Source organism: Mustela nigripes, chromosome 6 (assembly GCF_022355385.1).
Source record: "Mustela nigripes isolate SB6536 chromosome 6, MUSNIG.SB6536, whole genome shotgun sequence".
In the NCBI taxonomy this organism is placed as follows: Eukaryota; Metazoa; Chordata; class Mammalia; order Carnivora; family Mustelidae; genus Mustela; species Mustela nigripes.
Genome location: NC_081562.1, coordinates 20,077,043 through 20,090,583, shown reverse-complemented (window position 1 = coordinate 20,090,583; position 13,541 = coordinate 20,077,043). Strand labels below are relative to the sequence as shown.

The 13,541-nt window shown below is 39.3% G+C and overlaps 1 protein-coding gene across 7 annotated transcripts in view; it reads left to right on the top strand.

Moving 5' to 3' along the window:
- The window catches only part of ANO4 (anoctamin 4), a 457,591-nt gene that overhangs the window by 402,149 nt on the left and 41,901 nt on the right, over positions 1–13,541 (top strand). For all 7 annotated transcript variants that reach the window (XM_059402257.1, XM_059402256.1, XM_059402258.1 and 4 more), the window contains 5 exons: positions 2,674–2,838; positions 8,992–9,028; positions 11,330–11,441; positions 12,423–12,480; positions 12,619–12,716. In XM_059402257.1, the coding sequence (XP_059258240.1) occupies positions 2,674–2,838; positions 8,992–9,028; positions 11,330–11,441; positions 12,423–12,480; positions 12,619–12,716 (470 nt within the window). The remainder of the gene's footprint in view (positions 1–2,673; positions 2,839–8,991; positions 9,029–11,329; positions 11,442–12,422; positions 12,481–12,618; positions 12,717–13,541) is intronic.

Below are 13,541 nucleotides of genomic sequence, written 5' to 3'. Positions count from 1 at the left end.
ATTAAGAGTCACTTATGGTTTGTCTCCCTCCCAATCCCATCTTGCAGCCATCAAAAGAAATGAAATCTTGCCATTTGCAACAACATGGATGGAACTAGAGCGTATCATGCTTAGCGAAATAAGTCAAGCAGAGAAAGACAACTATCATATGATCTCCCTGATATGAGGAAGTGGTGATGCAAAAATTAAAAAAAATTTTAAAAATTAAAAAAAACTAAACAGAGTAACTGAAACAATGCTCATCTTTGCAATATGCAATACTCTGATTTTTTTTTGTTTTATTGTAGTCTGTTTTTTTTAATGCCAACCATAACCTCCTAAAATTGACTTCTAGATTCACTAATGGTTATGTCAGTTTGGAAAACACTACCTTGAACCTGAGTTGTTGGCTTTTCCTAAAAAGAAGTCTTTGGTGATCAACTTTGACCCTGTTAACCACCGAACAAAACTTATGCAAATTTTTCAGAAATGTCATATTTAGAACCTTAAATGGTGGTTACGATTCTCCTTTCCTGTTTTCAAATGATGAGTGTATAAACAGGTGTTGTAGATCAATAGATTATGAAGGACAAGATGGTGGCAAATCTAGACACATTACCCACCCTTTAGTCAAAGAAACTGGAGAGATGAAAGGGTAGGCAGCATGCCCAGTCTTGGCTCAGACCAAGATTCAAATCCACACCTTTCTGCAGACACTACTCTGTAAGTAATTGTGTCATGCTTTGACTTTCATAAGAATTCACATTTTTTGTCTTGCTTTTTGTTTTTGAAAGACCTGTAGATATAGAGTGAGCTTTTCTTACTCTGCAGATGGGCAACCTAGAGCAAAGGAAGCCAAAGCCACAAACTATGTGCCCACAGTCACAGTGCTAGGTAGAAGCTGAGCCATGACCCAGACCTGACTTCTGAGTCCAGTGAGCTGTCCATTCCACCACATTGCCCCCCTGTCTCAAAGTCAGTGTAGATTTCACTGATCTCCCCATCAGTGATGGGGATTAAGATGTAGGCAATTGTTGTTGTTGTAATTTTTGCCAGTTCCAGCTCAAGCTTTATACTCAAGCTTTTAGAGCATGTCACTCATAGAAAGCCAAAAACAGTTGGTGTAAAACAGAAGAATGCTTCTAGCAATCTCTAAGTCAGTAGAGTGCATGCTGGTTCTCAGCTTGGTTTTTGATAACTAAGTTGGTAAAGGTCTTTACTCTGATATAGTGAGTCATCTAATGAAAGACACAAACATGTTGGGGTCTCATATTGCCAGTAGATAGAAGACATGTTGAGTTCTCATCACATACCATGAAATCTTCAGAGAAAGATAGCTCAGTTCAATGTCCATAATTGATTAATAAGAGATTATGTACCTATCACAGAGTTGGCTTATTCAGCAACAAATAGCTGAACATTTACTATGCACCTGTAATTATGCTAAGGCACTATAGAAACTATGGTGAGCAAAACAGATACCATACCAGCCCCGATGGAGATTATAGTGCACCCCCCCTTGATCTGAAGTTTTGCTATCTGGAGTTTCAGTACCTGCAGTCAGCCCCAGGCTGGAAGCAGACAATCCTTCTGACATATCATCAGAAAATCAGTAGTAGCCTAATGCTATATCACAGTACCTATGCTATCTGCCTCACTTCATCTCATTATGTAGGCATTTTACCATCTCACATCATCACAAGGAGAGTGAGTACAATACAATAAGATATTTTGAGAGGGAGAGAGACCATATTCACACAGTCTTTCTATCATACTGTTGTTCTGTTTTATCATCAGTTACTGTTGTTAGTCTCTTACTGTGCCCAATTTGCAAATTAAACTTTCTCATAGCTATTTATCTATAGGAAAAACCATAGTCTATGTAGGGTTTGATAGTATCCAAGGTATCAAGTATCTACTGGGGACCTTAGAAATATCCCCCATAGAAAATGGGGACGGTCAACTATACTTTCTAAATGGGGGAAACGGGCAACAATCAAACTGAAAAATTGTTAGAAATTATAAATTGGATACTAAAAGAAGAGTACAGGTATCATATAGCAGTAACAAAGTCTGAGGGTCATTAAAGCTTTAGTTATGAAGTGGTTCTTGAGGTGTGAAAGAAGAGTAGGTGTTAACTAGGCTCTGTGTGTGTGTGTGTATGCATGTGTGTGTTTGGCATGGGAATGGGGGGTGGTCAGCCTTTTAGGCAAAGGAAATGGTCTTGAAGATTAGCCCGTTTGAAGCCAGGAGAGAGGTTCTTGAGTCCCCAGACTTAAAGGAAAATGTCATTCCACAAGATGGAGAAAGTCTTGCCACCATGAAGTCTTTGCTTTTATCCTAAGAATAAAAGAAATCAATAGTTTTACACAGAAGAGTGACATCATAAGATATCCATAATAATAATGCTCAGTCAAATACCCTGCTTAATAAAATATTACCCCATAGCTTACATAGTTTATCAGCTTTCAAGCACTATGGTTGTTCTATTTGAATAACAAAGAAAATACAGGCAAGAGAAAGTATTAATCACAATGAAAAGTTGGGATTTTATTGTGATTTCTTGAGTCCATTCCGCTGTTGGTTTATTTCCTTTTCTTGTTTTCTAATGGTGGAATTTTACAGTGGTGGGGACCCTCCTCCTGGGACATTCCATCAGGGTGGGTGCTCACCGGCTTTCCGTCTTCCTCCCAGATCTGCGTGGTGATCGCTGCCGTGTTTGGGATCGTCATTTACCGGGTGGTGACTGTCAGCACTTTTGCTGCCTTTAAGTGGGCGTTAATCAGGAATAACTCTCAGGTGGCAACCACAGGGACTGCCGTGTGCATCAACTTCTGCATTATTATGCTGCTGAATGTGGTAAGTGAACTATAAGGTAACGAGCCTGATAGGTAAAAACTATGTGGGCTGTGGTTTTCTTCTGTTGCTAGAGGGACCCAACCTTGGAACGGTGAGTCTGTCATGCAGCACAGATGGCTGGGCAGCAAACTGCCTGGCAGGTCATGCACTCGGGTCTGGGGATTGAGAAGGCTTGAGTCAAATCCAGGCTCCAGGATTTGCTCCAGTGGAAGGCCTTAGCTCTCTCCGAATTTTAGTTTCCTTATTTAACCAGTAAGCTAACAGTGTGTGTATACCCCTTGGGGAAACGTAGAGAAAGAACATTATTTTAAAGGCCCAACCTAGAATCTGTGACATAGTTCAACAGTGTTAGTTCCCATTTCTTTTTGATTTTGAATGTCAGGAAAGTGGTCAGTACCCAAAGCATTGTTTGAGATAACCTTGCAAGGCACACATCAGGATGGAACCTGTTGCTTGTGTTAATTTCGGGTGATTTTCAGTTCTATATTTCAGCCCAGGTGTCTCCTCTGAACCCCATACATCCGGCTGACTACTCCCACCATCCTCATCCAAACCCTTCTCTCCCCTCCAGAATCAGTTCCTCCATAGCTGCCTCCCATGGTAACTGCTCAGGATGAAAACCTTGGCATTACCCTTGACTCCTCTGTTTCTCTCAGTGTCTGTTTCCAGAGTTTGATCACTTCTCACATGTCCCCAAGTCCCACCCTGGTCCAAGAGCGCAATAGCTCCCACCTGGGTTATTGCATTGCCTCCTACCTGGTCTCTTGGCTGCCTCATTTGCTCCCTCAATTTAGACTCATCACAGCAGCTAGTGCAATCTGCTTACGGTAAGCGAGTTCCTGTCCCTGTTCACTCATCATGCCCGGTGGCTTTCCTCTTGCTCAGAATAAAAGTTCACATCTTCATGTGGCCTCCAGGCCTCTCCTTCTGGCCCCAGTGACAACTCTGATCCTGTCTCCTACCTACTCACCCTATTTCTCCTGCTCCAGCCTGGCCTTCCCTTTGTTCCCTGGATGTGCCAAGCATGCTCTCACTCTAGGGACTTTTACTTGCTCTTCTCTTTGCCTGGAATATTCCTCCCCATGGGGTCTGCATGGCTTCCTCCCTTGCCTCCTTCATTTCTTTGTTCAGAGGTTACTTTTCTAATATAAAATTTCTGTGGTCACTCAGGTTTAGAATCGTAACTGCCTCCTGCCATCTAACAACTTCCTGTCCCCTTGCCTGCTCTATTTTTCCCTGTGGTATTTATTACTATGTAATATGCTGTTTTTAAGTTATTTTATTATCTGTCTTCCCCATTGGAATGTAGATCCATTAGGGCAGAAACTTTTGTCTATTTGTTTTCTACTCGCTATTTCCCAGTGTCTGGAATGGGATCTAGCACATAGTAGACTCTCAGTAAATTGTTTTTATTTGAAGAACAAATAGTATTATTTGCTGACATTGCTAGATTTAAGATGAACCTATGCATAAAAATAGTGACATTAGAGATTTGTAGCAGGGAATAAATAAGATCTTATATGTGGAGTCATAGACATGGAGTAGCTGTTATGGTTCCCTCACACTTAGTTATGTTGCATCTTAAATCTGGATATGATAATATCCATAATGCTGAAATTCTCTCATCATTAGAAAAGGGTGTTCCAAAGGCCAATTAATTTAATGTTATTATCAATACAGTTTAATCCGTTTGGATTATCTTCCTAGCTCCTTAAATAATCCTAAATTCTAAAACCAACAAACTCAGAGTGATTCTTAAGAGAATTCAACCTACCCAATAATAAAAAACTTCATTTAGGATTTTTTTTTTAAAGATGTTATTTATTTATTTGACAGATAGAGATCACAAGTAGGCAGAGAGGCAGGCAGAGAGAGAGGAAGGGAAGCAGGCTTCCCGCTGAGCAGAGAGCCTGACATGGGCCTTGATCCCAGGACCCTGGGATCATGACTTTAACCCCCTGAGCCATCCAGGTGCCCCTCATTTAGGGTTCTTAAGTGAGCAAGTCATCACTGAACTAATGAAATATAGTTGATTTATTATTATTACCACTATTACTATTTACCATTATTACTAAAATACACAGGAACTTCTTTATTATTTTAGAAAAAAGTTTCAGAATACGGAAGTTCCAAAAATGAAACAAAAGCAGTTGCTAACCACCTGAAATGACTGTAAAAGTATGTGGTCAAGTGGAGGGCGAGAGCGGACATGTGGCACCTCTGGCCCTCTCTACTCCAGGACTCAGCTCCTCTCAAAGTTAATTGTGTAATATATTCATTGGGAGGGGGAGTGATTGATGGTGAAATTAACCAAACAACCAAAGTAGTGAAATAGTCTGCGTCCAGGTAGTTTGCAATGAATTAATGACCTTTTTCTCTCAAATGCCATATTAAAATTAAATTTATGCATCTTAAGAAATACATACAGTGAGTCTATAAATACATGGTTGCTCATATATTTTGAGCAGATATACCAGTATTGTCAGAGTTCGACTTTGTTGAACTGGAAATCACTTATCCAGCAATCTCTACTTCACGAGACACAGCCAAGAAAAGAGAAAATAAACTAAAAATGAAGAAGGTAGCATAGGGAGAGGGGAAACTATATAGTTATGGACATTGCAAACTATATAGTTATGGACACCTACTATGTGCTGGGAACTAGACTACTAGGCATTTCTATGCTTTATCTAACAGGTATTTCAGAGTGACCAAAATGGATAATGTAGAGTCTACACACTAAAGCTAACATGTATTATTTTCAAGAAGGCCCTTAATGAGTATTTTCATTTATTTTAGGTACATGTAAACACCTTTGCTGTTCTGATTTCTCATCAACATCAGACTAGAAAAACAGAAGGTCACTAAGGCAAGAATTCTTGCAAGAGAAGGAACTGATAAACCATAGCAAGGGAAAGAAAAGAAAATAAGAAACACATGTAAGAACTTTCAAAGCAGCACCATCCAAGACGCTACTGTGCAGGAAGCAATGCCCATGACATCCCCATCCCAGCAAACACATTCCTAGTCCTGTCTTATGCCCTGAGGCCTTACAGGTTCCATTACAAAGGCAACTGAGTATGTAATATAGTTTGGAAAGATTTACATCAGAATATCCAAAAAATAAAAAAGTAAGTCCTTAGGCAAATAACACATAAATAACAGATGACAGACTAATAACTATGAGGTAGCTTTGACCAGTTCAGAACTAAACTAGCTAATGACTTCTGAAATTACTCAATTTAAGGTATTTTCATGACCCTACAATATACATTTTTTATAGCTACATAAATTATTTCCAACTACTTAAAATTCTGGCCATACTTGTCTTGCAATAAAAAAAGTCATCATTTAGACATGAATCATTAATACTTTCCATTAATTGAATATTAAAAACCTTGAGAGCTAGATTGGTTTTTAACTTCTGTTCATTACAGCCTCTAATTTTTTAATAGTATTGTTATAGATCACATACCCTGTTTCTGACATTCTGCTAGAGTTGTCCAACCTTAACTAAAGAAGGAGACCTATAAGCTTATTTTCCAGATTTTATGATGTCTATTTACTCTGTTATGTTTTTGTTGTGTATTTACTCTTATGTAGCGTGTACTCTAAAAATAAAATACAATATATTTTATAAAAAAAATTCTGCATCCTGGGGAACCTGGATGGTGAAGCATCCAACTCTTGATCTCAGCCAGGTCGTGATCTTAGGGTAGAGAGTTCAAGTCCTGTGTTGGGCTCCCAGCATGGGTCCCTCTTTAAAAAAAATATTCTGGACCCCAACAAAATATGATACTTCCTAGTGACTGGTTAAGGGATGCTTACTAATTTTCATTTTATTTCTTCTTGAAAAATAAATGCCTCAAAGATGGAGTAAATAGGAAGGATTTTCTTGCTCCTTGATGTACTATTTTAATCCCATTCTGCCTCACTAGTGAACTAGGAACATCTCAGTATGGTGGTCAGAAACAAACGATGCCAACAAAGAATACATTCCAAGAGGAGATATAACCATCCTTTTTATGCAGCCATACCAATACAAATCTGATATTTCATTATACTCTCAACACTGAAGACCACAGGGTCTTATTCCCGAAAGAAGTGAACCAGAGAACATGGGATGCATCAGAACAGGCCCCCATACATTGTTTGGGTGGACAAAATCAAATTAGAAGTACTCAGAGCTTCTTTGGAAGTATACTTCAGATCAGAACACTTTCTGCCAGTTACAGATTTTAACTCTCACAATTTGTGGCATCCAGTTTGGAAACAGATTTTCTACTGCTTTTATCAGAACAAACCATCCATGATATCTGTCTCAACTTCCTAATGAGAAATCAGACACTTTCCAGAAGCCACTCATCAGAAGATCTTTCAGTGACCATCAGGCCCTCTGCTTACGTGCCCTTTCTCTTTGTATCCTGCTGAAAGTTTCACTGTCCATTCCCTTGCATCTTTAACATTTATAGAATGGTCACAGATGCCATGGATCCTGACTGTGGATCCCCATATACTTTGCCTTATTTTTCAAAATGTTAATATTGATCATATTTTGATTACTGTGCTGTTCCTTTTTTTTTTAATTTTTTATTTTTTATAAACATATATTTTTATTCCCAGGGGTACAGGTCTGTGAATCACCAGGTTTACACACTTCACAGCACTCACCAAAGCACATACCTCCCCAATGTGCTGTTCCTTTTTTAAGTTTCATTTTTTTGGCGGTGTCTAAACCGAGATAACATGGACATGTCACCAGCTACCAAGACCTTTGAGACAGAAGTGCAAAGTGAGCCACTTGGATAAAAGCATATCAATGTGAAAGATCTAAAGGATAAACTGGACAGTCAAAAATTGTATTTTGAGAAAGATGATCTCAGTCAAATCTAATTTTCCTTGAAAATCACATAACTGACTTTAATAATAGAGTGTATTTGTAAAGCAAAATATATTTTATTAAAACATCTGTCCTAATCTGTACTTAACCAGTACTTTTAAGATAAAATGTATGACTATACCACTGGATTTCTTATTGAAAATTACACCAATCTCTTTTAACTCTGGACTCTTAAGAGTCTGTGGCTTCTGCACACAAAATATGATACTATGGCCATATTAGTTATATTATTATAGCAAATCATAGTCATTGTTCTAAGTTTTGAGTCATACAATCAGTATTTTACTTAACTCTGTACTTAGCAGAAGTCTCGGATAAGAAAATTCAGAAGTTTGGAAGGACCGCAAGATAAATGGTCCAGTACCCATTCTCAGTCACAGAAAAGAAAAACAGTGGTCTGAAGAAGAGATGAGGTGATGTGCCCAAGTTCTACAGCTTGCTGACTGGTAAAGTCATAATTCCAGCCTGGGGAACTTTAACCAGGGCATTTTTACTACTTTAAATATGATCTTAATTTTCATGTTGTTCCAATCCTTTTGACTAGTTTTCCTTTCCATTTTACTGTCTCATTGTAGAGAAGACACCTGCTCTTTTCCTCGATTTAGCCCTCTCTCGGGAATCTCCTAGATCTGGGTTTGCTCTGAACTGTGGCCTCTGCACTTCCATATACATATGCATACATGGGTGTGCATGCACACACACACACACACACACACACACACACACACTTTCCCTTCCCTCTCAGGACCCTGCATTTACCAGATGGCTGGGCGAGTTAAGGATGCATCCAATGTACTCATGGAAAAGCAGAATACCAAAAGCTTAGGGCTCCTAGTAAGTTTTCATCATCTCAGTATTTATGAATGCTCTAATCTAGAAAATACAGCAAGTCCATACACAATGAGTTTACAGAATCTTACCATCAGAATCAGTCTTAGAGATGCTAAGGTCCAAGAATGTTGTGATTTGCCCTGCATCACTTAGCAAGCTAGTAATTAGTCGCAGCTGGCCTTGTTGCCAATTATTTACTCTAACATAGGAAGTGAGATTTTAAAAATAGTAAAATGGGATCTTGTGCTTTTCTTTCTTGCCTTGAAAGGACACAGCTGTTTGTTTACAGTGTGTTCATTGTTGAATAATGTGTGGTTAATGAAATTATTTTTACTCATGACTTGATTACCTATTTCCTTTATAACTATGGATTTTATAGCATCCACAGCTTTATTATTCAATATATGGAATTTGTTTTACAGCTCTATGAGAAAGTTGCACTTCTTCTGACAAATTTAGGTAAGTGAGACCCTTTTTATTTCATAGCACAACATTGCAGTTTGGGAAGTATCTTTTCAAAGACTGATTTCCGAAACCCTGCTGAAGAGAAATATTCTTTTTGTTTTGAATTGCATACAATTATTTGCTCTTTGCCTTCAACAGGGCATTTTAAATATGTCTAGTAATTGTAATTTAATTTAGTAATTTAATTTCTGTTTTTAAACATCTTTATTTTTTTCTGTGTTCCAAGGTTCATTGTTTATGCTCCATGCCCAGTGCTCCATGCAATACATGGCCTTCTTTAATACCTACCACCAGGATCGCCCCATCTCCACATCCCCCTCCCCTCCAAAAGCCTTAGTTTGTTTCTCGTAGTCCACAGTCTCTCATGCTTTGTCTCCCTGACCAATTTACCCCACTTTACTTCTCCTTTCCTTCTCCTAATATCCTCCATGTTATTCCTTATGCTCCACAAGTAAGTGAAGGGGAGTCATTTCTACTTAAAGCTTTAAAACCTGTCATAAACATTACCTATCATGGGCTAATGTAATTTGAAACAGGTTTTCTCTTAATGCACAAAAAAATTATAGCATCATTAAGGTAGTAGATAAAGTGCCCAGAATCATTGAAAAAAAGTGTTCATTTGCTTTGCTTTCAATTTTTATTTAATTAAAAATGTATCAAGCTTTTGTGGTGTATCTAAACCACAGCAAGATGAGTTGCTTTGAAGATTGGGGGCCTTCCACCACAAATGTAGGTGGTCTAATCATTACTTATAGAAATAACAATCATCTGGATAAGTCACCCTTAAAGGTGACATTTCTCTGAATCCATAAAACAGACCAATCTGGTCTGTACACTGTACATTTTCCATGTTTTCAAGATAAAGAAATTGTCCCAATTTTATTAATGAAACATTGGTCATTTTACTCTATGCAATTTAAGAAAATTACATATTCCCACATATAAACCTATTTTAGCACTTTCCCATATGTAGCTTGTCGGGAGGGATCAAAAAAGTGCTTTTATTTATAATCATTATAATACAAGATGACATTTATTGAGCCTTCCTATGCGCCAGATACAGAGCTAGATACCTGGTATATCTCCTTTAATGTCATTAAAATCCTCCATCATTACCACCCTTAGCCCAGAAACATAGAAAGAAGTTTATATCCACTAAAGAGGTAGGTACATTGGCAGATTGTGTCCAGTGGCCCCTTGATCCAGGCTGGCAAAGACGCCAGGGAGATACAGCCCTGGCCCTTATGTGGTTGGGACACCTGGGCACCTACCCAGCTGGCTAACAACCTGGGATACCTTCCTATGTAACCAATAGTTCAGGAGCAGAAGTAAAGTAAAGATAAAAACCCTTTTAAATCCTTTGTCTTCTCTTTCCTCAACAGCGGTACAGCCTTGTTAAATATGATTCTCCTCCCCCTTCTCAGATATGCCCTCAGCAAGCATTTTGAGGAATTAGGGGAAAAGGAATCGATGGGGTGAAATGGCAAAGAGCAATTAGAAGCAGGGACTATGGAAACATAGAAAGTACAATGGAATTAAACATATTCTCATTGACATTACTTGGGATGAGGATGCAGCTCCTAGGGAAGGATAGGTGCATTTGATATGAGATGTCAAGTTGGAAGTCTGATTCATATTTTGATTCATATCACAGTGTCCAAAGAGCACTTGCTTTATGGAAGTCAAATATAAGGAGATGAGAATTGGCACCTGACTGAGGTCAGAACACTGTAAGATGTAAATGGTGATATAGGTTAAAACTCTAAAATGAGGTCATCTCCTGGATATTTGTCCATGAGAAAGAAAAATGATGCATGAGGGTGACAAGCAAAGAAGTCAGATACTAACAGCATTCTGAGAGGGGAGGGGTCTGACTCTCTCTCTCGTGCAGCAGCACCTAGCATTTCACAATAGAATTGAAGAACAAGGAATTAATTAGGAAATGGGAGGGGACCGACTCCACACTCTACCCCACAGACAGAAACTAAGAGCAGAAGGAGAGCAGCCCTAGCTTTCTCTCCTCTAGGCTCTCTGTGCATCCTGTCACAGCAGAACAACCTGGATATTCCATCCCCTCAGATAGGTCAGTAGCTCCTTCCCACCACACCCTGGCTGGGCTGGTCTGCAAGCTTGAGGTGGTCTATTCCATCATCCACCATCTATAGGAAAACTGGGGTCTCCTGAAGCCTTCTCAGGGCACCTCTGCTCCTATCCTGTGTGTATAGGGAGTAGGGCAGAGGGAGTTAAGAAGGGTCAAAGGCAACCTCTCAAACTCTACTCCCTTTTTGTCCACAGAACAGCCTCGCACAGAGTCCGAGTGGGAGAACAGCTTCACCCTGAAAATGTTTCTTTTTCAGTTTGTCAATCTGAACAGTTCCACATTTTACATCGCATTTTTCCTTGGAAGGTAAGGACCTGATCTCTCCACACTTCTGCAGGCCAGGGATAGAGCACTCAGAGGTCACTGACCAGGGTGACAGAGAAGCACCTCCTTTAGAGTAATTTATACAAAGAGTAGAAAGAGATTAGACCACTCCTTTCCTTTCCTGTTCCCTTCCTAGGGAATGGTCACTGCACTCAAAAGTTACCTGTGTGCCTTTTCTTGCTAAGGTACATAGAGGAAAAACATTGGCACAAGTGAAGGATGGATTTAAAACTTGTGGGCTCCATCCGCACCTGAGTCAGGCCCCCAGATCTCACACTTTTATGAGCAGTTGACCTAAGAGGTGGTAGAGAGGGTGGAGAGGGGGATCTGCAGCGTGTCCTGGATGCCCACCTTCATAGAAGAGGGAAGGACATTCAAACGGGAGAGGGGGTGATATAGGATGCCAGAGAAGAGTGGACAATTTCTGAATCCAGCAGTTACAAGGATTTGCAAAGGCTCCTGTGTTAAGTAGTCCTGTCCTATGAACTCTTTTGTGCCAGGAAGTAATCTCTGAAGAGAGAAAAACCAGAGACGGGTGAGTGTTGGATTTGGGCGGGATGGGTGTAGCACTTCTCAGTAGCTACTTCAGTGTGGAATTCTAGTCAAACAGTAAAGCTCTTTTTTTTTTCAAATTAAGCTTCTATTCAAAAAGATCAGAACCTGTTTCAATCCAACATGCTGTTTGTTATATAGGCCAGAGTGATTGATATTTAGCAGAAAATGTTCAAAGTCACACAGAGCAGCAAGAGCTGGCCTCTGTGGTCAGCAGCCAGACAGTCCAGAAAGGAAATATTCCTGGAAAATTCTAGAAGTTGCAGTCATGGCAGCTCTGGAGAATTTCCTAATTCTCTCAGACCTGAGTGTACCAGTAATTTTCATTGGACATGTGCTAAGCTGAACACAATAATCACAAAAAGCTTAGACCTATAGGGTGCTAATGGTTTGTTTTTATGTGTGTTGAAGATTTACAGGACACCCAGGTGCCTACTTGAGACTGATAAACAGGTGGAGACTAGAAGAGGTCTGTATTCTTCCATCACTCCTTATTTCCTACAGTCTTATATTAAATAGCCTAGGGCAACTTTGTGCAGATTAGAAACCAAACACTCTTCCTTCCCTGCCATTGATTCTGGAATTTCTATGTTTGCTTACCTCACAGTGCCATCCTAGTGGATGCCTTATTGATCTCTGTATGCAAATGGGTATTATAATGGTGCTAAAGCAGACATGGAATAATTTCATGGAACTTGGCTACCCGTAAGTACCTTAGATTTCTATAGTTGAGTGGGAGCATTGCTAATTATTGACTTTTCTAGGTGTGGCAAGTAAGATAAGCAGTGCAGACTCAGCCGTGCTGATACCTGGAGCTAAGTGTTCATGCTCAGTTATTCAAAGGCAGTCATGAAAGTAATAAACATCAGCTCTTAGGAGATTTAGTACAAGAAGTGTGAATGATCATGAATATTCTTTAAAAAGTCTCTGTGTGGCCCTAAACATTGAACACTTGCTTGCAGCTCCTTTAAATAATGCTTCTGACCCTCATGCTGTAGCATTTCAAGGCTCTCACCAGTTATGACTCATTAACTAGAACTCTACTCCCCCACCCCCATGGTAAATCAGGAATGGTAATTTTTTCAAACTACCTTAATTTCAAACTGTATAAAAAAGGAACTTCTGGAAAAGAGAAAAGTTTAGGGATGCAGAAAAGAAACTGGAATATTTCTAAGTCAATATATCTTGACAAGTAAAAATAGGATCGCCTGATGGTAATAGTAGATGTTGATGACAATAGACAAAAACTTCCATCACTTTTGTAAGGATATCCTTGAATTCTGCTATGTTTGCTCAGCTCTGGTCAGTTAAGTTTTAAAGGTACATAAATCAACAACTTCTATTTCTGCTTTAATTCCCTACCTACTGATTTCCATGTCAGCTTGCTGTCTCTATAGAGAACTCCAGGTTTCAAGGAGGACCACTCAGCCAGAATGATTAGCTAGAACTTGGATCACTTCGAAAAAGTCACTTCTTGGCTCTTAGTCGGAACCTAGGCCAGTAATTTTCTATCCTTAGATTTTTAGAAAA